We start from the raw sequence: 21,415 nt of genomic DNA, 5'->3' as shown, positions 1-21,415 counted from the left end.
TCAGGCTGAGACTGAACCAGGCAGAGCCCTTGGGACACAGCTGAGTCCTGATCTGGGCCAGCGGAGTGGGCAGGTGTGTATGGGGCTGGCCAGGGTCTGGGTTCCACAGCTGTAGCCTCTGGTGTGAGGAGAGCCCCGGAAACACAGCAGGCAAGGATGGGCAGCCCTGCAGCCGCGGAGAGCTTTGATTTGGTGGTGCTGGGTGTCAGGGAGCATGCAGCCCCTGCGGAGGCAGCCGCTGCTGTGCCTGGGCTGGCAGCAGTGCCCAAGGACCAGCCGTCCTTCCTCCTGCTTCCCACGGCCCGAGGTGTGCTCAGGGAGCGCGGGAAGGGCAGGAGCAGCCGTGCCTGGAGGGTGGCTGGCGGGGGCCCCTGTGCTAAACAAGCTCCGTTTGTCGCGCTGGATGTCAGCGAGGCCGCGGTGCCCTGAGCGTGGCTTGCCCGTGCTTTGGTTTTGTTCCCAGTGCAGTGTAGGAGCAGTGATGGATGGGATGTGTCTCCGCAGTGTCCGAGCGCTCCGGTCCGGCTCCGGGCTGCCGTGCCCTGCCCGTGCCCGTGCCGGAGCCGTCACGCCGCCTTCTCTCTCGTATATAGTGTTCTGGAGTGTGACAGTTCTTGTTCCTGAGGTGCTCGTCCGTTTGGTTTTCTGCTGTGAAGGGTGTCGTGTTCCCGTTCTCCTTTTCCTGGTGCCGTTCCGGGCCGTCGGGGAGGGGTCGGTCCTGCCCAGCCCCGCGGGAGCGTCCCCGGCCCGCCCGGGATTTGTGTATTGTGAATTGTGTGCGGTCGCTCCCGGCCCGAGCCGGGGCTGGCGGACAGGGGGTCCCGCAGGGGGCTCCGGGCTCGGTGCAGGCGGTATTTATTGCTAAGTTATTGCCGTTATTTATTCTGTACAGTGTCGGCCGCCTTTGTACTGACAATAAAGCGCTTCAACAGCCGCCGCCTGCGCGTCCTTGGGGGCCGCCAGGGGGCGCTGCGGCGGGGGGGCGCTGCCGGAAGCGGCGCGCGCGCGCTCCGGCCGGAAGGCGGAAGCGGCGGAGCCGAGCCCGGTGCGGCGGCGGCGCGGCGGGTCCGGGCCATGGCGGCGGGCGGCAGCCTGAGCCGCTCCGAGCGGAAAGCGGCGGCGCGCGCCGAGATCCTGCAGCAGGAGGAGCAGCGGGACCGCCGGAGACAGGTACGGTACGGCCCGGCCCGGCCCGCTCCACCCCGCCGCTGCGGGCCGCCGTGACCACGCGTGTGCACCGGGCAGGTGTCCCGCATCTGGAGGAAGCCGCCGGCGGAGCGGAGCCCCGAGGAGTGCCAGGTGCTGAATGAGAGCGAGGACATCGTCAGGGAGCTGGAGCGGCGTCGCAAGCGGCGCGAACGGCTGCGGCGGCGGCAGGAGGAGGTGGGCGGCGGGGAGCGGGGAAGCCGTGCCGCGGATGGCGGGGAGCGGCCCCGGGCGCGGAGAGGCGCGGCGGAGGCCGCCGGGCTGGCTGCTGCCGAGCTCTGCAGCCGCAGCAGGTGAACAACCACCGTGCCCCGGTACCGGCAGCGCGCCTGCCCTCTGGGCACTGCCGGTGTTTGTGTCCGGTCGGCCGTGCTCCAGGCGCGTGCGGCTGTGCGGACCGGTCTCCCGAGAGGCTGGGTCAGCAGCTACCGGTCTCCAGGAGGTTTTTTGCCGTGATCCTCCCACGAACAATGCCCACGTCCTTTTCATCTGGAAATCACTGCTGATGCTGTGTTTGTGTTGCTTTTCCTGCCTGGCCCAAGCCCATGCTCTGGGGAGATCCCTGCTCCGTGTGCTCGGCGGTGCCGGCTGACCCTGCTGGGTGTGTTTTGCAGGTGTGTGATGAGCCCGAGGAGCTGAGCAGGAAGGTGGCAGAGCTGGCGGCGGCCGTGCGCAGCGCCAGGCACCTCGTCATCTACACGGGCGCTGGGATCAGCACGGTGCGTGGGGCAGGCCCTGCAGGGCTGCTCTGGAGCCAGCACAGCACCTGTGGGACGAGTCCTGCAGTTTGCAGGCTGCAGCCCAGGTCATTCCTGCTGCCCCGGAGATCCTGTGGCTGCAGGATTGCTCAGGCACAGCCTGAGCCAGAGGACACTGCTCTGACTTCACTCGAGTCTCTTCGAGGACTTGGTGTAAAACCTCACACCAGTTAGCTCAGCAATGCTATATGTGTTATCTGACATGCAGAGACAGCTGGGGATTATTGGGATTTATAAACAGCACTTTGAGAATTGTTTTGTGGCAGTAGCCTAGAGCAAAGCAGCAGTCTGGTTCTACCTCTTCTAATGTGCCACCTCCCCCTTTGTGTGAGCTCTGTCACTCCCTTCTCTGCTGAAATGGAGCGTGACTCAGGGCAGGGGGCTGGATGCTCGTGTCACCTGCATGTTCACAGAGATGCTGAGTGTGACGGGCCAGAACAGAGTCTAGGCAAAATAATAGAAGGCTCAAGAATGGAGTTCTGTGTAGCAAAGTGGGAAGTACCAAGGATGAAAAAGAGTTCTGGAGGGATTCCATAATCATAAAATTGGAGAAAGCTGACACTAGAAGTGAAAATGAGAGCTGAAACGTAGAAGAGAGAGAGAAAACAGATGAGGAGGTTTCCCTGTGTTCAGGGAACAGCTATGCTGGAAAACTCAGAGTGAATGAAAAAGCAGTGATGGCTGGACTTTGTGTTGGCCGGCTGTGTCTGGTTGTCCGGGGCTGTCCTGGGCTGGCTGTGTCTGTGCACAGGAGCTGTGCCAACCCCGCCCGGCAGCCCTGCTGTTCTCTCTGTGACAGGCGGCTTCGATCCCAGACTACAGGGGCCCCAATGGCATTTGGACACTGCTACAGAAGGGCAGGACCATCAGGTGAGGAGCCAAATTCCCAGAAAGCTGATACTGGAAGAGGTTAATGGCAATTCCAACTTTTTTTTCCCCCCTTGCTTCTTGTCAGGGCTGCAGACCTGAGTGAGGCAGAGCCCACACTCACTCATATGAGCATTGCCTGCCTGCACAAGCACAACCTGGTAAGATATTTTTACCTCACCTCACTCATGTTCCTCTGCCTAAAAATGATAAACCCAGCAGGGAATAGTCAGAGAATATTGCCTGACTGCATTTTTGGCTCAAGTGGCTGCATATCCATGTGTCCAAGGAAATGTGTCCAAGCCTTCCTCAGTGAGCTGCAGGCTCTGGCTCTGGCAGTTTTCCCCGGTGCCTTTTCTTTAACATGTTGTATTTGTTCCTGGTGAGGCTGGTCTGGGGAGCTGGTCACAAATCAGCCAGCCTAGAAATGTTCATTTTAGCAGGAAGAGGTTTCCATTTAGCTTTCACAAAGGTCTGTTCACCATGCTCTTCCCCTGTGGGTCCTGCCCTGTTGGTGCGATTTGGGACACGTGCATCAGTGCTTGGAGGGATCCCCGTGTGGTTTGCAGGAGCTCAGTGTTTTGTTCCCCTCAAGGTGCAGCACGTGGTGTCTCAGAACTGTGACGGGCTGCACCTGCGGAGCGGGCTACCCCGAGCTGCAATATCTGAGCTGCACGGGAACATGTACATAGAGGTGAGTGGCCAGAGCAGGAAAAATCAACATTAAGTGGCCTCACAAAAAGAGAATGTAAACTCTTGATCTGCCACTAGCTCAGAAGGAATCAGTACAAGGGCTTGGCCTGTGTGCAGTTCCTGCCTTCAGACCGTTGGGTTTGGGGTGAACTGCTTAGGAAGTGCCAAACACAGCTCTGTAGCTCTTCCTCTGTACATAATGGAACCTTTTGATTCTGACATCTCTTCCTCAGCCCTTCTCTGAAATCCCTCCCAGCGTGTAGCCAAAGGCTGCCCGTGGCTCCTGTGGCTGGTTTTCAAAAAAACCTTGAGGTTTTCCAAGTTAGCATCTGATCCCTGATGCTTCTGTCTACAACTTCTGCGTTGTCCCCAAAAAATACTTTTCTTCCAAGAAAAGAGGCTTGCTCCTGGCCTGGAATGGGTGGGATGCTGATGGTGTGACGGGGTTTCTGCTTTCCTCCTGCACCAGGTCTGCACTTCCTGCACGCCCAACAGAGAGTACGTGCGAGTGTTTGATGTGACGGAGCGCACGGCCCTGCACAGGCACCACACGGGCAGGATGTGCCACAAGTGTGGGGCACAGTTGAGAGATACAATCGTCCACTTTGGGGAGAAGGGGACATTGAGACAGCCCCTGAACTGGGAAGCAGCAACAGAAGCTGCAAGCAAAGCAGATGTGATTCTTTGTCTGGGTTCCAGCTTAAAGGTAACTTTAGAGACTCGGTGAAGATTGTTAGCAGCATTCCCTCTTGGTGATACACCTTGGTGCTGAGCAGTCTCCTCCCAAACAGACAACTGTAAACTCTGGTGTCAGGATTCGCCCAACATCTGTGATAGTCTCTCTTCCTCCCTCTTTCCCCTCCTGGTAATACATTCCTTTTCCTCTCGCTGATACGGTTCACGGCTGCATGTGCCTGTGGCTGTGCTGATCCTCTGTGCTTTGTGGCAGGTTTTGAAAAAGTACCCGCGGCTCTGGTGCATGAGCAAGCCCCCCACACGCCGGCCCAAGCTGTATATTGTGAACCTGCAGGTGAGACAAAGCCCTCGGCGCTGGGTTGGCCGGGTGTGAGCCGAGGGGCTGCGGACGTGTGGGGCCCGGAGCCCCCGCTGCCGCCGCGGGGAGCCGCCTGCAGCCGGTTCTGCTCTCGCTCGCAGTGGACCCCGAAGGACGACCTGGCCGCGCTGAAGCTGCACGGCCGCTGCGACGACGTGATGCGGCTGCTGATGGCGGAGCTGGGGCTGGAAATCCCGCGCTACGACCGGTGAGCGGCGCGGGCCGTGCGCGGCGGGAGCCCGGCCCGGGGCCGCTGCAGCGCCCACCGCCGCCCTCTCTCCCTTCCTCCCGCAGGGCGCGGGACCCGATCTTCGCGCTGGCCGAGCCGCTGCGCCCCGGCGAGGAGGGCACGCACTCGCGGAAAGCCGTGGCGCAGCCCCGGGAGCGGGAGGAGCCCCGGGAGCAGGAGCAGCCCCGGGAGCGGGCGGAGGCGGCGGTCGGGCGGCCCGGGGGGTGGCTCGGCCGCGGCTGCGCCAAGGGCGGCCGGCGCAGGAAGAGCCGCTGAGCGCGGGGCGGGGCGGGCGCCGGTGACAGCGCGGCCATGCTGCGCAACGGGGCGGCGGGCGGCGGTGGCGGGGCCGCGGCGGGCGGCGGCGGCCACCGGCCCGTGCGCGTCTGGTGCGATGGATGGTGAGTGTGAGCGGGGCGGGCGCGGGCCGGGTGATGTCGCGGCGCCGCGGAAATAAACCGTGTTGGCTACGCCGGTGCCTCCGCCTCCTCTGTCAGCGCGGCGGGACGGGCCGGGCCCGCGGCTCAGCGGCGCTCTCCGTGCTCAGCGAGCGGCGGCGAACGGGGCTGGGCACGAACCGCCCGGGGCCGGGAGCGCCCCTGGGCTCGGCCGCTTAACGGGCGCCGGTGCGGCCGGTCCGCTGCCCCGGGCTGCAGCCAGCCCTGCCGGGCAGGTGCACGGAGGGAGCGGCCCTGGAGCACCGGGGGCTCTCCGCGGTGACCGGCAGCGCTGCTGCGGGCCCCGGGCACCGGCACAGCCCTGCCCGGCAGCAGGGACCTGGGGCAGATCTCCCGCAGCTCGCCCGGGAGCGTCCCGGGCTGCCCGGCTGACCCGGCCCTTCTCTTTGCAGCTATGACATGGTGCACTACGGCCACTCGAACCAGCTGCGCCAGGCACGGGCCATGGGCGATTACCTGATCGTTGGGGTCCACACCGATGGTAAGAGGTTTTACCAGGATTCCTCCCATGCAGCCCCTCAGATTGCCCAGCAGTATTAGCCCCAAGAGTTCCTGACAGGGTCAGGCTTCATCCCGCATCTGCTCCAGGATCAGTACCTTCAAGAGAAAGATGTCCCTTCTCTGGGAGTGGAGTTACCCCATCATACTTTTGGACTGAGGATTGGGTGGGTCAGGTCTTGCAGGCTCTGAGGGTTAATCTGCCTTCTGTGCTATAAAAACAGTTGAAACAGCCAAAAATCAGTCTGCTTTTGCTGGTAGGAGGTGCAGAATTTATGTTTCAAAACAAATTACCTTGTGGAGAAAACTCTTTTCAAGGCAACTGGAAGTTAAGTGTCAGAAACAAGTTCTGGCATGTGAGGATGTATTTTAAACGGGTTTGTGGATGCAGAATTTCCAGTATGAACCAGGTGTAGTATGAAGTTACTGTTTAAGAGGGAAATTTCTCCTGGGGGGATGCTGGGAGGCCCAGCTCATCCCCTCAGGAAGAAGTATCTGGGTACAGGGAAGCACTGAGACCTTTTGCCCTCTGAGTGAATTCCAGGGCCCTTGTTAAATGTTTAGGAAATGCAACTGAATCAAAATATTTTCTGATCTATCTGGAGCTTCCTTTGCTACCACAGACTGATCCAAATCTGAGGATAAACCTGCAGTGAAGTTCACCTGGCCATGAAATGAGAGGGGCAGTGACTGAGAGTCACTGTAGCTGCAGGACATGCTTCTAACTGGAATTTTGTTTCTCCCCCAGAGGAGATTGCCAAGCACAAGGGTCCCCCCGTCTTTACACAGGAGGAGAGGTACAAAATGGTGCAGGCCATCAAGTGGGTGGATGAGATTGCTCCTGGAGCTCCTTATGTCACCACGCTGGAGACCCTGGACAAGTACAGCTGTGACTTCTGCGTGCATGGGGGTGAGTGGTGATGGGGCAGTGGCTGTGCTAACCTGGGCCCCTGGGGGCTCCAGGTGTGCTCCAGGTGCCCTGCTGCAAACCAGCAGGGGCAGGGCTACCTGCAGAGCTCTGCCTTCTCAACACCTGCACTGGGCAGCACAGCTGCTTTTGGTCTCGTGGTCTGGAGAAACCTGTCAGTGTGCTCAGAATCTCGAGAGTGGCCAGGGCCCTTGATTTGAACTTACAAGGGTGAAATGTGTCATTTAAAATTATCCCGAGGTTGCCCTTAGCACCAGCAGAAATTTGTGCAAAGGGGGAAAGCCATTTACAAAACTTAAGTGTGAAAAACACTATTGAAAAGGAAAGCATGCAGAAGTACAACCATGTTTATTTCTACTTATCCTGGGACAAGGTTAGATCTGAAAAGCTTCTCTCTTTATCCAGCTGATAAGCTGTTCAGTGGCTCAGCTGACTGTGTGGCCAGAGACCTAGTTCTTAGTGTGAGCACTTTTCGGTGTACTGTTGCTAAAGAGAACCAGTGTTCTGAGGAAATGTTCTTGCTCTGGGACTCTGTCTCTTCCTGGGCTGCTGCCAATGCTCATTAAGCCTCAGCCCTTCTTCCCTGCCCCTCTGAAGCAATTTTGTTACTTTGACCAGGAGTAGTCTTTGTACTCATTTCATGTATCTCTCATCTGATCCCAGCCACCTGCTGTTGATAAGCCAAGTATTTCACAAAGTGTAAATAAATCCTTAATCTTTAGAAGATAAATATTCTTTTTTCACGTGGATGGAGTGGTTATCAAATTCCTCATTAACTTCATTGCCTGCCCTGAACGTGTCTGGTGTACGTGATCCCTGCAGGGGTGCTGAGGGGTTATGGCAGCACAGGAGCGAGTGCTCATGGCCCCTGCTCCAGCTGCTTGGATTTGTCCCCTCTGCCACTTGCTGACCTGTCGCAATCATGCCGTGCTTCTCCAAGCAACACCCTGCACCAGCAGCTTGGCCAGGCTGTGTTTGTGCAAAAGCAGAGTTTGGAAATAGCTGAGCTTACCTGAGGTGGTGACAGCAGCCCTGCAGTGTGTGCCCTCCTGGCTGTGCTGGCAGTGTGTGCCCGGCTGTGTGTGCCCTCCTGGGATGTCTGCAGGACGCTGTGTGTGCTGGCAGTGTGTGCCCTCCTGGCACACCAGGCTGTGCTCTGAGGGGAGGCTGTGGGGATTTAGGGAGCTGAGCAGGACTGAGGCACCCCTCTGTGTGGGCACACTCAGGGCTGCCCTCTGGCTGTTTTGGCAAAGGGAAACCAGCTTAGCTTTTGCTTGTGAAGGCTTTGCACCATCACCAAAAGTGTGAGAGGTGTTTCTGCAGGGGGAGTTGGGAGCCATGTGCCAGAGATGAGCCAGAATGGCCTCTGTAGAAGGGTCCTGGATGTCACTGTGGGAGTGCAGCCAGTGAGAGGAAGAACTTTCCACTGGATTAACTGTTTCATTGACTGAAAACTTGTAACATGAGCCAAGGGTTAAAACCAGTCCCAGAATAGCTAAAAGGTTCATTTTTAACATTGATACAGATAGTGCTTGTTTATTGTCATTCAGACGATGATCAGCTGTGCCTGCTGCTGCAGCACCCAGCAGTGCACCAGATGGGTGATGGTGTTAATGTCCAGGAATATCCTTGTCTCCACAGACACAGTAGTCTTAAAAACCCCTGACATCTTTGTGGGGCACAGGACATGTCCCCTGTGGACGCACAGGGATTTGGATTGCAGAGTTGTAGGCGTGTGGGACCTGCACAGCTGCTGCTTTTGTGCAGGAGAGCTTGGGTCCAGTTCTGAGGCTTTTCTCTCTCTGCAGATGACATCACCTTAACTATCGACGGCAAGGACACCTATGAGGAAGTAAAGACAGCAGGGCGATACAGGTAACCTCTTGCTTACCTGTTTATCTTGTTTTGGGCAGAGTTTCTGGGTTAGGGTTAGACTTTGTGCCTTGAAGGGAAGTCAGATGAAACATACCATTCTTCAGGTCACACCTGAATTTGGCTGTAGGTGTGTCAGAGCTTCAATTGGTGCCAGCATTTTGGCTTCAGGGAAGGGGGGCAGACATTCCTGCCCGATGGGGTGTCTGGTTCCTGGCAGAGGCTGGCTCTGGTTTTAAAGCCTCACTGAGAGCTGGCTCTGGTGGGCAGCCTGGGTGAGGGAAGCGTTCACACGAGCAGTGGCTGTGGCGTGAGGATGATGCCGAGGCTCAGCAGATAAATGCTGCTCTTGAGAGGGAAGGCTAAGGTGGACAGCCCCTGGTTTGGGTTTATCAGGTGTCAGAGGTGCCCTGTGGCAGCGGTGGGAGGGCAGAGCCTTTGCTCCTGCGGCTCCTGCCTCATCCTTTGCTTGTCTCTGCAGGGAATGCAAACGCACCCAGGGCGTGTCCACCACCGACCTTGTTGGCCGCATGCTGCTCATGACCAAGGCTCACCACAGCAACATAGTGAGTCAGGGGACTTTGGGAGGAGGTGGGGCACAGGGCACGAACAGCTCTTCCCTCTGCTGCCCCACATGGAGCAGAAGGGAGGGGTAGAGCTCCTGGGCCTGGCTCCTGCGTGGAGAACGGGCAGGGGCAGCAAAACAACCTGCTCATGTTTGCTTCAGCGTGTCTGAGATCACATTGTGATGGGACACACTCTGGTGCCTCATGATCAGGGTGGGCCTTGGAACGTTAGGGAAACTGCAGGCAAGCCCATGACTCCTCCCAGGGTGAAACAACACAGTGCAGGCACATTGATCTGTCAGCCAGGTGCTGCCAGAGTTAGAAGCTCCTCTCCCTTTCCACTGAGCTTCATGCTTCTGCCTTCTGTTGTCTCTAGTCTAATCAGACCTTTCTTGAGTCTCCTCAGCTCTCTCTGGCTGGGAGCTAACCTAACCAGGGAAAAGTAAAGTCAGTGGTTTTATGTCCGGTAATGAGTTGAATTTACTGAGTAGTGAAGGAATCTGGGAACAGAATCACCTGGGTAACTGCAGAAACAAGTGACCCACAGGTGAATTGAGGGACAGAGGGAGATGTTTTGGTGTGCTGAGCTGCTAAATTGGCTTAGCTGTAGCACAGGAGTTGACAGCGAGATCTGCGCGGTGCTGCTGGCTGCTGCAGGTACCTGAGCCTGCCTCTTGTGAGGCTCTTTGGCAGGAAAAGGGATGCTGTCCTGTCAGGGGCTTGCTGGGCTGAGGGAGGATGCAGCTGTGCAGCACTCTTGGGGCTGCAGGTTGGGCAAGAGCCACCTTTGCTGGCAGTGCCAAGCTGGGATCAGATAAGGACACATTTCCTCTGACTCATGCTGGGACAGGACTCTGGTTAGGTATTAACCAGTTTGGCAGCATTCAGTGCCACGGATCCCTGGTGTGTGTTTGAGCCTGGCCTTCCCAGCACTTCCCACACACAAGCATATCTTGGTTGGATGAGCTGTGCAAGTGCTTAAACATTTTGACTCTTTATCTCCCTTCAGGATGAGGACCTAGACTATCGGAAGCACACTGACAACTTTGGGAAGGTAATGTGAGTTCTGGTCGTGGACGTCTGGTTGTTGTCCTGCCTGAGAAGGATTCCCAGTGTGCTTTCTGGCCTGTTGCAGGCTTGTTTGTCCTCCCACATGTAGCAGTAATGTCTCAGTGAACGTCTGCTGTCCCCACATGGCAGCGCCTGCAGTGGGTGTGATGGGCAGGTGTGGCACAGGGCAGCATGAGCTGTCCTTGAGGGGGACCACAGGGCTGCTGTGCCCTCTGAGCCTCTGCTGGGCTCCTTCCTTGCTTGTAAATTCCTTCCTGACACTTCCCAAGTGCCCGTGGCTCCAGCCTGGGACAGCCTCTGGCTGCTCCTCTCAGTGCTTGTTGTTGTTCTGCAGGTGCTGTGTTAGGTGTGGGAGGTGTGGACACAGCAGGTGTGGCCACACTGCTGCAGAGCTCGATGGCAGCACAGCCCACTCAGTGCTCCAGCTGCCAGGTCCAGCCTGGGGCTCACACTGCTCCTAAGGAGCCAGCCCTCTTTATTTCCAGCTGGATTGTCCCTGCTGAATGAGCTGCACCAGCAGCTTGAGCAAGTCTTTTTTACTCACAGGGGATTTGCTGACCTGTCTGAATCTTCCTTAGTTCCCCACTATTTTGGGGGTTATGAGTAGGTGTTTTGGGGCATATTGCTCTAGCATGGCTGTTTCCTGGGGCTTGGATCTGGGTAGGATGGATCAGGGCACTGGGTACCCTGGGTGACCCTGACAGCTGAGCTGTCTGCGTGCTGCCCTTTGCAGGGCCTGCTCTGGCCTCAGCTGCAGCGTGTGTGTCCTGCCAAGTCCCATGGAGCAGCTTAGGGTGGCAGAGCAGGTGACTTGTGGCTGTTTGCAGAGCTTCCACGTGGTGGGGACCGAGCTCTGTCCCAGAGCTGAGGGCCAGGCAGGTGCCCTGGGGCTGGCAGGGCATAGCTTGGTCGGTGTTGTTTCCCGAGCACATCTTGCTTCTCATGGAAATTCAAACCTGCCCTGTTGTCTTCCTCCTTCCTGAGCTTTCCTCTTGGCATCTCCTGAGCTGTCTGCTGAGGTGATGATTTAGACAGGGCATAAAGGGCTTTTGTGAAACTGTCTAAGCACTTGATGCCAGGAATGTAGAGAGTCCAAGGTGCTGGGAGTTACAGTTGCCAGCAAATTCAGATGAGCAGATTGCCCAGCACTGTGCTCTGTGTTGTCCACACCCCCTCCCAGAGCCTGAAAAGAAGCTGTGTCTGGTGTATGTTTCCACAGGGGCCCAAAGGTCACAGTCCCTGGACTGGTGTCTCACAGTTCCTGCAGACATCCCAGAAGATCATCCAGTTTGCATCAGGGAAGGAGCCTCAGCCAGGAGACACCATCATCTACGTGGCTGGAGCCTTCGACCTGTTCCGTATCCTTGACTCTCTAGGGCTGCACCCCTGCTCTTTGTCTGATGTTCTCATGTTGGGAGGCACCACACTGCATATTTGCCTCGTTCTTTTTCCTTTTCAGTAGCTGCACGTGAGGGAGGAGTCAGGAGCGAGTTCTTCCTGGCGGTGTCTTAGTCACGGGATGCTGAGAAAGAGGCTGTAGCTCCTGTGTGGAGCAATCTGTGGCTGCTGGATTTCAGGAAGGCAGGTAGATGGGTACTCTCAGCACTCCAATGATGTGGTGCAGACTGGCTGCCACAGCACCTGGAGTGGACACGCTGTTCCTGGGGCAGGCTTTGAGGCTTTGTGCCAGAACATCTGGGACAAGCAGAAATTCTGGAGAGAGGCAAAGCTGAGTCCATGTAAGATGGAGCTGAAAAAGTCTCTGGCTTTTGCCCAGAACCAGTGGAACCTGAGGAGGCAGGCAGCAGCTGTTCTTGGAAATAGGCAATAAGTACTGCAAGAATAAAATCCTAGGGATGCCTGTCTCCCACTGTCATTTTTGTGTGACTCTATTTCTGTCTTCCTTCCTCTATTTTCCACGTGAGCTTCAATTCCTTAAACAGATCTGCAGATGTTGGCCATGTGGATTTCCTGGAGAAGGTTCACCAGTTGGCAGAGAAGCCCTACATCATTGCTGGGCTGCATTTTGATCAGGTCCGTGTAGAACCTGTCCCAGGGCAGAGCAGCTGGGGCCTGTTCCCTGAACCAGGCAGGCTGTGCTCCCAGAGACAGGACAGGGATGTCATTGTGGGAGAGAGGGGAGGGAAGGGAGTTGCTCTGTCTCCCTCTGACTTGCCTGGTGCTTTGCCCTAGGAGGTGAATCGTTACAAAGGGAAGAACTATCCCATCATGAACATCCACGAGAGAACCCTCAGCGTCCTGGCCTGCAGGGTGAGTGGTGTCTCTGCACTCTGAACTGCCCAGAGCCTGCTGGTGGTCACCTGTGCTCAGGGACCTTGCACGAGCTCCTTGGTGTGCCCTGAGAAGACAGACAAGATCACTTGAGGCTGCCAGAGGTGCAGATCCTCTTGGGAGGCTCTGCTGGGCTCTTGTGCCATCCTGGCTGATCCAAGCTGTGCCCCATCCAGCTGCTCTGCTGGCAGTGGCAGGGCTGGATGCCACAGAGGGAGCTGTGTGGTCAGACAGGTGCCACTAGAAAACTAGAGAAAGCAGCAGGGGAGAAAAAGCCTGGGACAAAATCGTGGGGAGCCCCAGAAATGTGTGCCTGGAGCAATTAACTTTTGGATTTGCTCTATAGGCACAGAAAGGACATTCTGTAGAGGAACAAAAAGCTGTTGTGTGACAAGCAGTTAGTGCTGAACCCACTTCTCTGTTCCCTATTTGAACTTCTGACTGTAGCCAGGTGACCTGCTCGGGTCTCTTTAAGAAGCAGCTGGCTTCTGGCTTGGGATTGGGTTTTGGGTTTTTGTTTGATGGGTTTTTTCCCAAATCTGGACTCTACCTGGTTCCTTTTTCAGTATGTCTCAGAGGTGGTGATTGGAGCTCCCTACGCTGTCACTGCTGATCTGTTGGATCACTTCAGGGTGAGTCCTTGCAGACGGATGGACATGGAGATGTGTGGGGAGCTGAAGTGTGCAGGACAGCACAGGGAGCAAGGAGGGACTGCCAGGCTGTGCAGGAGGGTGGCCTTGCTGGTCTCCAGGCTGTGCTCAGTGGGAGTAGTGGCAGGAAATGTCCCTGTCATCTTCTGGATCTTGTCAGTGACTTTTGTGTCCTCCTTCAGGTAACGCTTGTTTGTCATGGGATGACTGAGGTGGTGCCGGACAAGGACGGTTCTGATCCATATGAGGTAAAGTGCCACTTGCTTTGTCAGCATTTGATAGCTGGAGCCTGGCTCTGGTTGTGTTCCTGGACTGAGGAGGTACTGCAGAGGAGGCTTTTGCAGCTTTTCATCCACGCCTGAGGGCAGCTTCATGGAGCAGTCAGTAAATCATTCCCAGCAGCTCCCCTCTCCCAAGCACTGCTTTGCTCTGCCCGTTCCTGATGCCTTCATGGTAGAGGGAGAAATCCTGTGTGCTCTGCTCTCTGTGCTGGGCAGCTCCTGTGTATGTGGAGCTTTGCTTTCAGCGAGTGTTTGCTGTGCCTCTGAGATCACTGTGCATCCTGCCTGTCACCCTGCCACGGCCCAGCTCAGCTGGGCTGCACACCCAGGCCCCACGTCTTTTCACAGCCCTGTCTGTGTCTGTTTGCAGGAACCAAAGCAACGTGGCATTTTCCAGCTGGTGGACAGTGGCAGCAATCTCACCACAGATCTAATTGTGCAAAGAATCATCAAGAACAGGTTGGATTTCCTTGTCTCCTGGTTTTGTCACGTACTGTTCCCTCCAGAGTGTCTGGGGACTGATGGATGGGACCAAACAGGGAGAGAAGGTGTTGTCTGAAGGCACAGAGCAGCAAACTTGGCTTCCTCTTTCATGGCTTGGGCAGGCTGTAATGTGATTGCACAATCAATCTGTACAGGGAAGGGAACAGCTGAACTCTGCTGTGTCAGAATGTGCTGTACTGCACATTTATTAGTTTTCTCCTTTAATGATAAATTTCCTTTGCTGTATCCCAGGGGAAAGGGCATGTTGCTTCTTCCAGAGCTTTGGTCTTTTTAGGCCTGAGTCCTTCTTTCAGCACCTTGGCTCACATCAGTGATAAATTTGATTTTGGTGTTACATCACCCAGGACAGCCCAAGAGTGGAATAGCAGCTTCTTCCACAGAGGGAGAAGGATGTCTGTGTGACCAGTGTGGGAGTGCAGGACTGCAGAGGGCTGGCAGCAGCCTTGGGAAGCTCTGGGAGAGGCTCTGGGGGTCCTGGGGGGTTTCTGAAGTGCTCTCAGAACTGAGCAGCACGGAAGGCAATGCTCCCCTGATCCAGGTGCTTTTGTCTACAAGCAGCGTGGGTGAAGGAGAATCTTAGGGCACTGTGTGGTATTTGCAGGCTGGAGTTTGAAGCTCGCAACCAGAAGAAAGAAGCCAAAGAGCTGGCTGTGCTGGAGGCCATGAGAAGGCTGGAGCAGGAGAAGCACTAAGCTGCAGAGTGGGCACGTGTGAGCCACAGAGAGCCGCAGCTTCACCCTCTGGGAGAGCAGCTGCTCTGCAGGAAAGGAGCCCTGAAGGGGGCAGCCCTGCTGGCACGCAGGATGTGCTGTCCTAGCTCCTCCTGCACTAATTATGCAGACATAACGAGTTGGGATTCCGTTGCCTAGTTTTATCTCCGTTAATCAGTCCCTGACCCTTTTCCCAGGAGGAGATTTGACAAAACAAAAAGGTTTTAATTATAACTAATGTTTTAACATGTTGATGTGCTTTTACCTTCTGCCATTTCTGGCTCTTAGTAGGAGGGAAGTGGAGGAGCTGCCCGTGCCCCCTGCCCTGCCAGCCTGGGCTGTCCTACCTGGGCTCAGCATTGCAGAGCAGCCCCTGGGCAGGGCTTGGGTGGCTGCACAGGCACTGAGAGCAGCCTGGGGCCAGGACAGGGCTCCTGGGCTTCCTCCTGCAGCTCTGGCTCAGGAACCAGGGGCTGCCTGCCAGAGGAGATGCTGGGGTTCACTGTGCCACCTCTGCTCAGCTCCTGCCCCTGCCCACACCCAGAGATGCCCTGGGCAACTCCTTTGCTGCAGGTGCAGCTGCTGAGGGGGCAGCTGGAGCTGGGTCCAGGCATTTCTCCCGAGGCACAGGGATCCTGGGCCTTTTCCCAAAGGCTCTCCCTGCAAGGCAGCAGGACCCAGTGCCTCGTGTGCACAGTGCTCAGGGCCCCCCTTGTGCTGATGGATTACCTGAGGGCAGGGCCTGGCCAGGTGAAGGTTTGGGGGTGTTTTCTGATGGCTGACATGCAGCATGCTGCCTCCAAGGGGAGGTGCAGGCTGCGAGATGGGTCCTGAGCTGTGAGCCCCTTCTGCCTCTTACATTCCAGGATCCTGGGGTGGGTATCCTGAGCAGCTCACTGCACTGTGCCAGATGGTCCTGCCAGGCTGTGTCTGGTGTCCTCTCTCTTGTAAACTTTTGTTGCTGATCATTAATAAAATGTTGAAGAGTTGTGCATTGGTGTTTTTGGGGCTGGAGCCCAGGTAGCAGAAGGGGGCACAGGGCACACGTGCCCTGGTCTTGAGAGGGAGCCCCACACTCCCTGAGGCTCCATGGCACAGGGGCTGCTCAGCCCCAGGGCAGCCACCACTCACCCTGCTGGCCCTTCCTGGGCTCTGCCTGGCACAGCAGGGCAGGTCCGTGTGTGTCAGAGCTGCAGCCAGGGGCACTGGTGGGACTGGGGACACTCCTTGGCTTTGTTCCTAACGAGCACGGTACCCACATGGGCCAGGCAGGGCTGGCACCAGCAGTGGGATGGGCACTGCAGCCAGGCTGGTGCTGTGCTCTGGACTCACCCTGTGAGCAGGGGGTGACCCAGGGCTGCCCCTGCCAGGGAACAGCTGCCGCCCCACTGCCCCAGTCTGTGTCCTGCGCCAGAGCTGCCCCAGGGCCAGGCAGAGGCTGTGCCAGGCCCCCTGCAGCACGAGGGGGAGCAGGGCCTTTGGGGGCACACAGGACAAGAGCCCCTTGTCCCTGCTGGCCCTGCCCTGTGCCCTGCAGCTCCCACAGGAGGGGCTGGAGGGCTCAGCAGCCCTGAGCTCCCAGGTCTGGGTGGGCTCCCCCCTCTCCAGCAAGGACAGACAAGACAGAGCCATCCCGAGCACGTTTATTGTCACCCCAGGGCCCCCGGCCCTGCTCAGGCCCCGCACACTCCCCGGGTTACCGGGGCAGTCAGGCCCCGGGGCGGCCCCGGTCCTCACTGCGGAGCCCGGGGGAGCGGGCCGGGCTGGGCAGAGCCGCCGGTGTCGGAGCTGGCGAGCGGCACGGGCCGGAGAGCGGCGCCGAGGTCCTGCCCAGCGGGCAGCGGCGGGGCCGGGCCGTCCGCAGGAACGGGGCTCGGCGGGGCGGCACAGGGCGAGCAGCGCCCTTGCGGGGGTCCCGCCTCGCCCGCCCCGGGGCGGCGGAGCCCGCGGGGAGACCGGCGGAGTCACTGCCCGGCCCCGCTCCGAGCACCGACCCGAGCGCGGGACACCGGACACAGACACGGACACGGACTGGCGTCGCACGTTTATTGGCCGGGCCGGGCGGGTCACGGCCGTGCCCGGTGCCGCCGTCACTCGCGGAACTTCCACTCCTGGCGGCACATGGGGCAGTGCTGCTGCACCTGCTGCGAGTTCAGCCACTTGAGGATGCAGTGCATGTGGAAGCAGTGCGAACACTGCCCCCACACCAACGGGCAGTCGTCTCCGGGAACCTTACCTGCGGCACGGACACACCGTCAGCCCCGCCCGGCGCGCAGCGCCCGGTGCCGGTGCCGGTACCGCACTCACAGTCGGGGCAGCAGCCGTTGAACGCCATCCGGCAGATGCCGCAGTTCTCGTCGTTGGCCACCCACAGCCAGGACGCGACTCCGTGCCAGCTCCGAACGCGCACCCGCATGTCCCGGTCCTGATCCCGGTCCTGATCCCGGTCCCGGTGCCGCCGGAAGTGCCGTCCGCCCCACAGAGCTTCGCGCGCCCGCCGCTCCGCAGCCCCGCCCTTTCCGCTTCCGGCGCGGGCGCAGCGCGGCCGGAAGTGCGGGCGGGAGCGGTGCCGCCATCATGGCCGACAAGATGGACATGTCCCTGGACGACATCATTAAGCTCAACCGGAGCCAGCGCGGGGCCAGCCGGGGCGGCCGGGGCGGCCGGGGCCGGGGCGGCACCGCACGCGGGGGCGGGCCCGGCCGGGGCGGCGTTGGCGGCGGGCGCGCGGGCGGCGGCCCCGTGCGGAACCGGCCGGTGATGGCCCGAGGCGGCGGCAGGAACCGGCCCGCGCCCTACAGCCGGGTACGGACCGGGCGGGCGGGGCTTGGGCCGCGGCGGCGCGGCGGGCTGGGGCGGCGAGCCCGCGCGGGGCGGGGACGCGGGCGGCCCTTTGTCCGGTCCCGGCGCGGCCGCGGGCGGCGGGGCCCTGGCGCCGGTCAGCGAGCTCCGGTCTCGTTGCAGCCGAAGCAGCTCCCGGAGAAGTGGCAGCACGACCTGTTCGACAGCGGCTTCGGGGCGGGGGCCGGCGTGGAGACCGGCGGAAAGCTGCTCGTCTCCAACCTGGACTTCGGCGTCTCGGATGCGGACATCCAGGTGCGGCTCGGGGAGAGGGAGCGGGGCCCCGTTCATCGGCCGGGCCGGTGCCCGCGGGACCCCCGCCGGCCCTGCTCCGCCTGGCACCGGGGCCGAGCATTCCCGGCTGAACGAATCCCTGGTGATGGGGTTGGCACTACGTGTGCCTGCTTTGGTGGTCTCCATGGGGCCGGGAAATTCGGTTTATAGGTGCTCTGTAAGGGACTGCCCGGTGCACGGAGCGATGCCGTGACTCTGCTGGGTCACGCTGTGATGGGAGGATGCAGTGTGACTCTCTGAGCCCCCGCTCTTTGTAGCTGTAGCTGTCCCTAATGGTGCTGTGGGCTCTGCTGCTTTGCCAAGCCCCACTCTGGTGGGTGTCAGGGGGTTCCCAAGGATACACCCCTCAGTGCAGCCAGGTCGTTATTTGTCACAGCTGCACTGGTGCCGTGGTGTCCTGTGCTCCACCTGTCATGGCCGTGCCCCTTTGGGCTGGTCAGAGCCCACAGGGGCTGCAGTTGGGTGCATTGGCCTCGGGGCTGGAGGCTGAGGGGTGTCCCAGGCTCAGGAGTGGGCTGTGAGCTCTGCAGGAATTGAATGCCACAGGGGGCTGCCATCACCCTGGCCTCTGGCTCTCGTGGCCTCTCCAGGGAGAACCAAACCACTGCTGCCAGACTTTCCTCATCAGTTCATTCATTCATTCATTCATTCAGCCTCTCCACACAGCCATCTGGCTGCGTGTGGGGAACTGGAAAGGAGCTCTGTCACTCACTGGGTAGTATGCTGCCCTCCTGTAAGTTCAGACTGGATTTAAATAAGTTCCTGTTTGTTGCAGTGAGGCAGCAGTGTGTAAAACTCAGCCCCTGTGCCTTGTGTGCAGCAAGGACTCACCTTCCTGCTGCTGCACAAGCTCCCACTGGGGTTTGTTTAGCAGCAGGGCTGACAGTGGCTTTGGCCCCCAGCCCCATAATTTAGCATTGCCTCAGATGTGGTTTTGTTCCTGTGTCAGTGCCTCTTTCTGTGGTGTGAGAGGCTGGAGGTGCTCTGGTTGCTCTTGGCGTCCCCTGAGGCAGGAGCAGCTGACCCCGGGCTCTGGGCAGAGCTGACACAGCCTTGCCTGCCACATTCTGCCCAGAAAGCATCTGCCAGCTGCCCTTTGCAGCTGTCCTCCAGCAACCCTGCTGAGAGCCCTGCTGTGCCTCGGGAGCAGGCTGACACAGGCAGTGCAGTAACCTTGTTGGCTTCCCAAATGTGGTGCCTGAGAAACAAAGCTGGGGGCTCTGTTGCTGCCTCTTTATTTCCAGCCTTTGTGGCAGCACAGGACAGAGCTCAGCACAGGCCTTGGCTGGTCTCCATTTCTGGGGTATGTTCCTAAGGGGCAGGAGTCCAGCACAGTAGAAGTGCTGTGGTCTCGTGGATCCCTGCCCTCACATGGACATTCTCCTCTGAGAAAGGTGTCTGGGGTCTGGAGTGTTTTCAATTGTTGCTGCTTTGACTCATCTTCAACAAAGACCCCCAGTTCCCCTGGGAAAAAACCAAACAGGTCAGCATCCCTTGAATCTGCTTCCCTGGCTGTGAATGTGCCTCCTGCAGGACACGAGTGTGGAGTCCTGCTTGCTTTTGCCACTTGTGACCATGCCTGGACTCTTGCTGACGGGCTGTGCTGTGCCTCTGGGAGCTTTTCCAGGCTGTCTGAGGTGGTTGGACGAGCCCTGACCCTGAGTGTGGGGCACTGCAGCGTTTGCAGCACTGATGGATGGGCGTGCTCCTTTCCCTCTCGTTCCAGGAGCTCTTTGCAGAGTTTGGGACCTTGAAGAAGGCAGCTGTGCACTATGACAGGTCTGGCCGCAGCCTAGGAACGGCAGACGTGCATTTCGAGAGGAAGGCTGATGCACTGAAGGCCATGAAGCAGTACAACGGGGTGCCCTTGGATGGTGAGGCTGCCTGGCCTGGCCCCACAGCTCCTGTGGCTGGGGCAGAGCCCTGCGTGTCCCTGCCCCTGCCCTCGTGTCCCTCCTGCACGTCCCTGTCCCTCCCCTCATGCCCATTTCCCCCTCACCCCTGTGTCCCTCCTGCCCTGTCCCTCCCCTCGTGTCCCCCCTGCCTGTCCCTGTGCCCCTGCCCCATGTGTGTGTGTGTGTGTCCCACACGGGCTCACAGCTGCTCTCCTGTCCCTGCTGCTCTCCCTGCAGGGCGCCCCATGAACATCCAGCTGGTCACGTCACAGATCGACACGCAGCGGAGACCAGCACAGAGGTGGGGGAGCCCTGCCCGAGCAGGGGGTGGGAAGGGCAGGAGCCCTCCCTGCTGCGGAGCCTGGCTCCTGTTCAGCTTCACTGGAGGCACTAAAACTGTTGCTTTTCAAACTTGCAGTGTAAACAGAGGTGGCATGACCAGGAACCGCGGGGTTTTGGGGGGATTTGGAGGTGGAGGCAACAGGCGAGGGACTCGTGGCGGGAACAGAGGGAGAGGCAGAGGAGCTGGAAGAACTTCCAAACAGCAGCTCTCTGCAGAAGAACTAGATGCACAGCTGGATGCTTACAATGCCAGGGTAAGTGCTGCTTGGGCACGGTAATGGGCTCCCCACAGCATCTCATCCTGGAAAGCACTGGCAGTCTGGAGCTGGCAGGAAAGGGAAAGCATTCTCCAGGGCCTTGGACGGAGGCAGTCCCGCTCTGAAGCTGAGCTGTGCCTTGGCTTGGGCCTGAGCTTCGCTTTCCAGAGCAGTTTGTCTCTGTTCCTGATGGCTGAGGAACAGGCTCTGCTCCTGCCAGGCTCCAGAGCTGGAACAGCCACTATGAGCAGCAGCTGCAGAACAAAACTCACAGAGCTGATGGGATGCAGGAATGGGAAAACCAAGGAAAATCTCATGTGGAGGAACTGTGTGGTGTGCTGCTGGGGAAGGGTGTTGCGCTGGCGGCAGAAATGAGCCCCAGCCTGGGGAGCCACGAGCAGGTGGCAGCTGTAGCTGGAACTTGCTCAGCCTGTGCCAGGATCCCAGCAAAGCTGAGGCCACAAGGACTCCATGGCAGCAGAGTGGGTGTTCAGGATGGGATAGGTCAGGCAAGAGCATGGAAGGAGTGGGATGAGCAGGATTCCAGGCACAGCCTTGGAGCAGTGTGGGGTGCGGTGCGCTGTGGCTTGGACCCAGCTGTCCCTGTCCCCCCCACACTTGGGAGGTCAGCAGAGCCAGGCTGCCTGCAGAGGGGGTGGGCTGGGGTGAGGGGGTGCCAGGGCTGTGCCAGGGCCGTGCCAGGGCTGTGGTGACATTGCTCCCTCTCTTGCAGATGGACACCAGCTAAAGCGGTAGCAGTGGGCCAGGGAAGGACTCCAATCTTGCTCCACACTCCCGGCAGGGGCTGCGGCTGTGGCTACTACTACCGAGGATGGGATTTGTTTTACTTTTATGTTCTGGGATAGGTTTTAACTCCTGTAAAGGTTTTTTTTAATTCTCAGCAGACCTGTTTTGTACCGAGTTATTTTTGGGATAAATTTTTCTGGTTGCCTGTTGGGCCAAGGTGGCTTTTTCACCTTTGCCGTAATAAAATAGAACCATGTCTAGAGCTGTGGCTGCTGCCTTGCCGCGCTGGGCCCTGCGCCCGTCCCGCTCCCTCACGTACCGTGATGCTCCGTGTCCCGGTCCCGCTCCCGGTCTCGTCCTACCCCGCTGGTCCCGTTCTTGCTCCCGGGCCGCTCTCCGGGT

The 21,415-nt window shown here is 58.8% G+C and overlaps 4 protein-coding genes across 5 annotated transcripts; 3 read left to right on the top strand and 1 right to left on the bottom strand.

Annotated features, from left to right (window-relative positions):
* The first annotated feature begins 1,004 nt into the window (after nucleotides 1–1,004).
* Nucleotides 1,005–5,083, top strand: SIRT7 (sirtuin 7). Its single transcript, XM_071451542.1, has 10 exons — nucleotides 1,005–1,170; nucleotides 1,246–1,383; nucleotides 1,821–1,925; nucleotides 2,764–2,834; nucleotides 2,920–2,992; nucleotides 3,427–3,525; nucleotides 3,994–4,230; nucleotides 4,474–4,554; nucleotides 4,680–4,786; nucleotides 4,873–5,083. The coding sequence occupies exons 1-10, from the start codon at nucleotides 1,075–1,077 to the stop codon at nucleotides 5,081–5,083; spliced, it is 1,218 nt and encodes a 405-aa protein (XP_071307643.1). The 5' UTR covers nucleotides 1,005–1,074.
* Nucleotides 5,073–15,626, top strand: PCYT2 (phosphate cytidylyltransferase 2, ethanolamine). The gene is made up of 13 exons (XM_071451543.1): nucleotides 5,073–5,208; nucleotides 5,658–5,746; nucleotides 6,512–6,673; nucleotides 8,500–8,566; nucleotides 9,045–9,129; nucleotides 10,139–10,183; nucleotides 11,420–11,558; nucleotides 12,152–12,234; nucleotides 12,394–12,471; nucleotides 13,059–13,124; nucleotides 13,325–13,390; nucleotides 13,794–13,882; nucleotides 14,529–15,626. Exons 1-13 carry the CDS (start codon nucleotides 5,120–5,122, stop codon nucleotides 14,617–14,619), a joined length of 1,149 nt encoding a protein of 382 aa, XP_071307644.1. The 5' UTR covers nucleotides 5,073–5,119; the 3' UTR covers nucleotides 14,620–15,626.
* A 638-nt stretch (nucleotides 15,627–16,264) lies between these two features.
* ANAPC11 (anaphase promoting complex subunit 11) lies at nucleotides 16,265–17,184 on the bottom strand. Of its 2 annotated transcripts, none has more exons than XM_071451379.1 (2): nucleotides 16,874–17,184; nucleotides 16,265–16,781 (listed from the first exon to the last, which is right to left on the bottom strand). In XM_071451379.1, exons 1-2 carry the CDS (start codon nucleotides 17,051–17,053, stop codon nucleotides 16,728–16,730), a joined length of 234 nt encoding a protein of 77 aa, XP_071307480.1. In that variant the 5' UTR covers nucleotides 17,054–17,184; the 3' UTR covers nucleotides 16,265–16,727. The 2 variants fall into 2 exon arrangements, with proteins under 2 accessions (XP_071307480.1, XP_071307479.1); XM_071451378.1 differs by having other exon boundaries at nucleotides 16,265–16,873; nucleotides 16,945–17,170.
* A 30-nt stretch (nucleotides 17,185–17,214) lies between these two features.
* Nucleotides 17,215–21,275, top strand: ALYREF (Aly/REF export factor). Its single transcript, XM_071451377.1, has 6 exons — nucleotides 17,215–17,442; nucleotides 17,602–17,733; nucleotides 19,499–19,646; nucleotides 19,905–19,968; nucleotides 20,086–20,263; nucleotides 21,000–21,275. The coding sequence occupies exons 1-6, from the start codon at nucleotides 17,215–17,217 to the stop codon at nucleotides 21,012–21,014; spliced, it is 765 nt and encodes a 254-aa protein (XP_071307478.1). The 3' UTR covers nucleotides 21,015–21,275.
* Nucleotides 21,276–21,415: the final 140 nt, after the last annotated feature.

The sequence above is a fragment of the Agelaius tricolor genome, unplaced genomic scaffold, assembly GCF_023055355.1.
Source record: "Agelaius tricolor isolate 1412-34295 unplaced genomic scaffold, bAgeTri1.0.p SCAF_32, whole genome shotgun sequence".
Taxonomy (NCBI): domain Eukaryota; kingdom Metazoa; phylum Chordata; class Aves; order Passeriformes; family Icteridae; genus Agelaius; species Agelaius tricolor.
The sequence above is the reverse complement of the archived record's forward strand: the minus strand, read 5'-3'. Positions and strand labels throughout refer to the sequence as shown.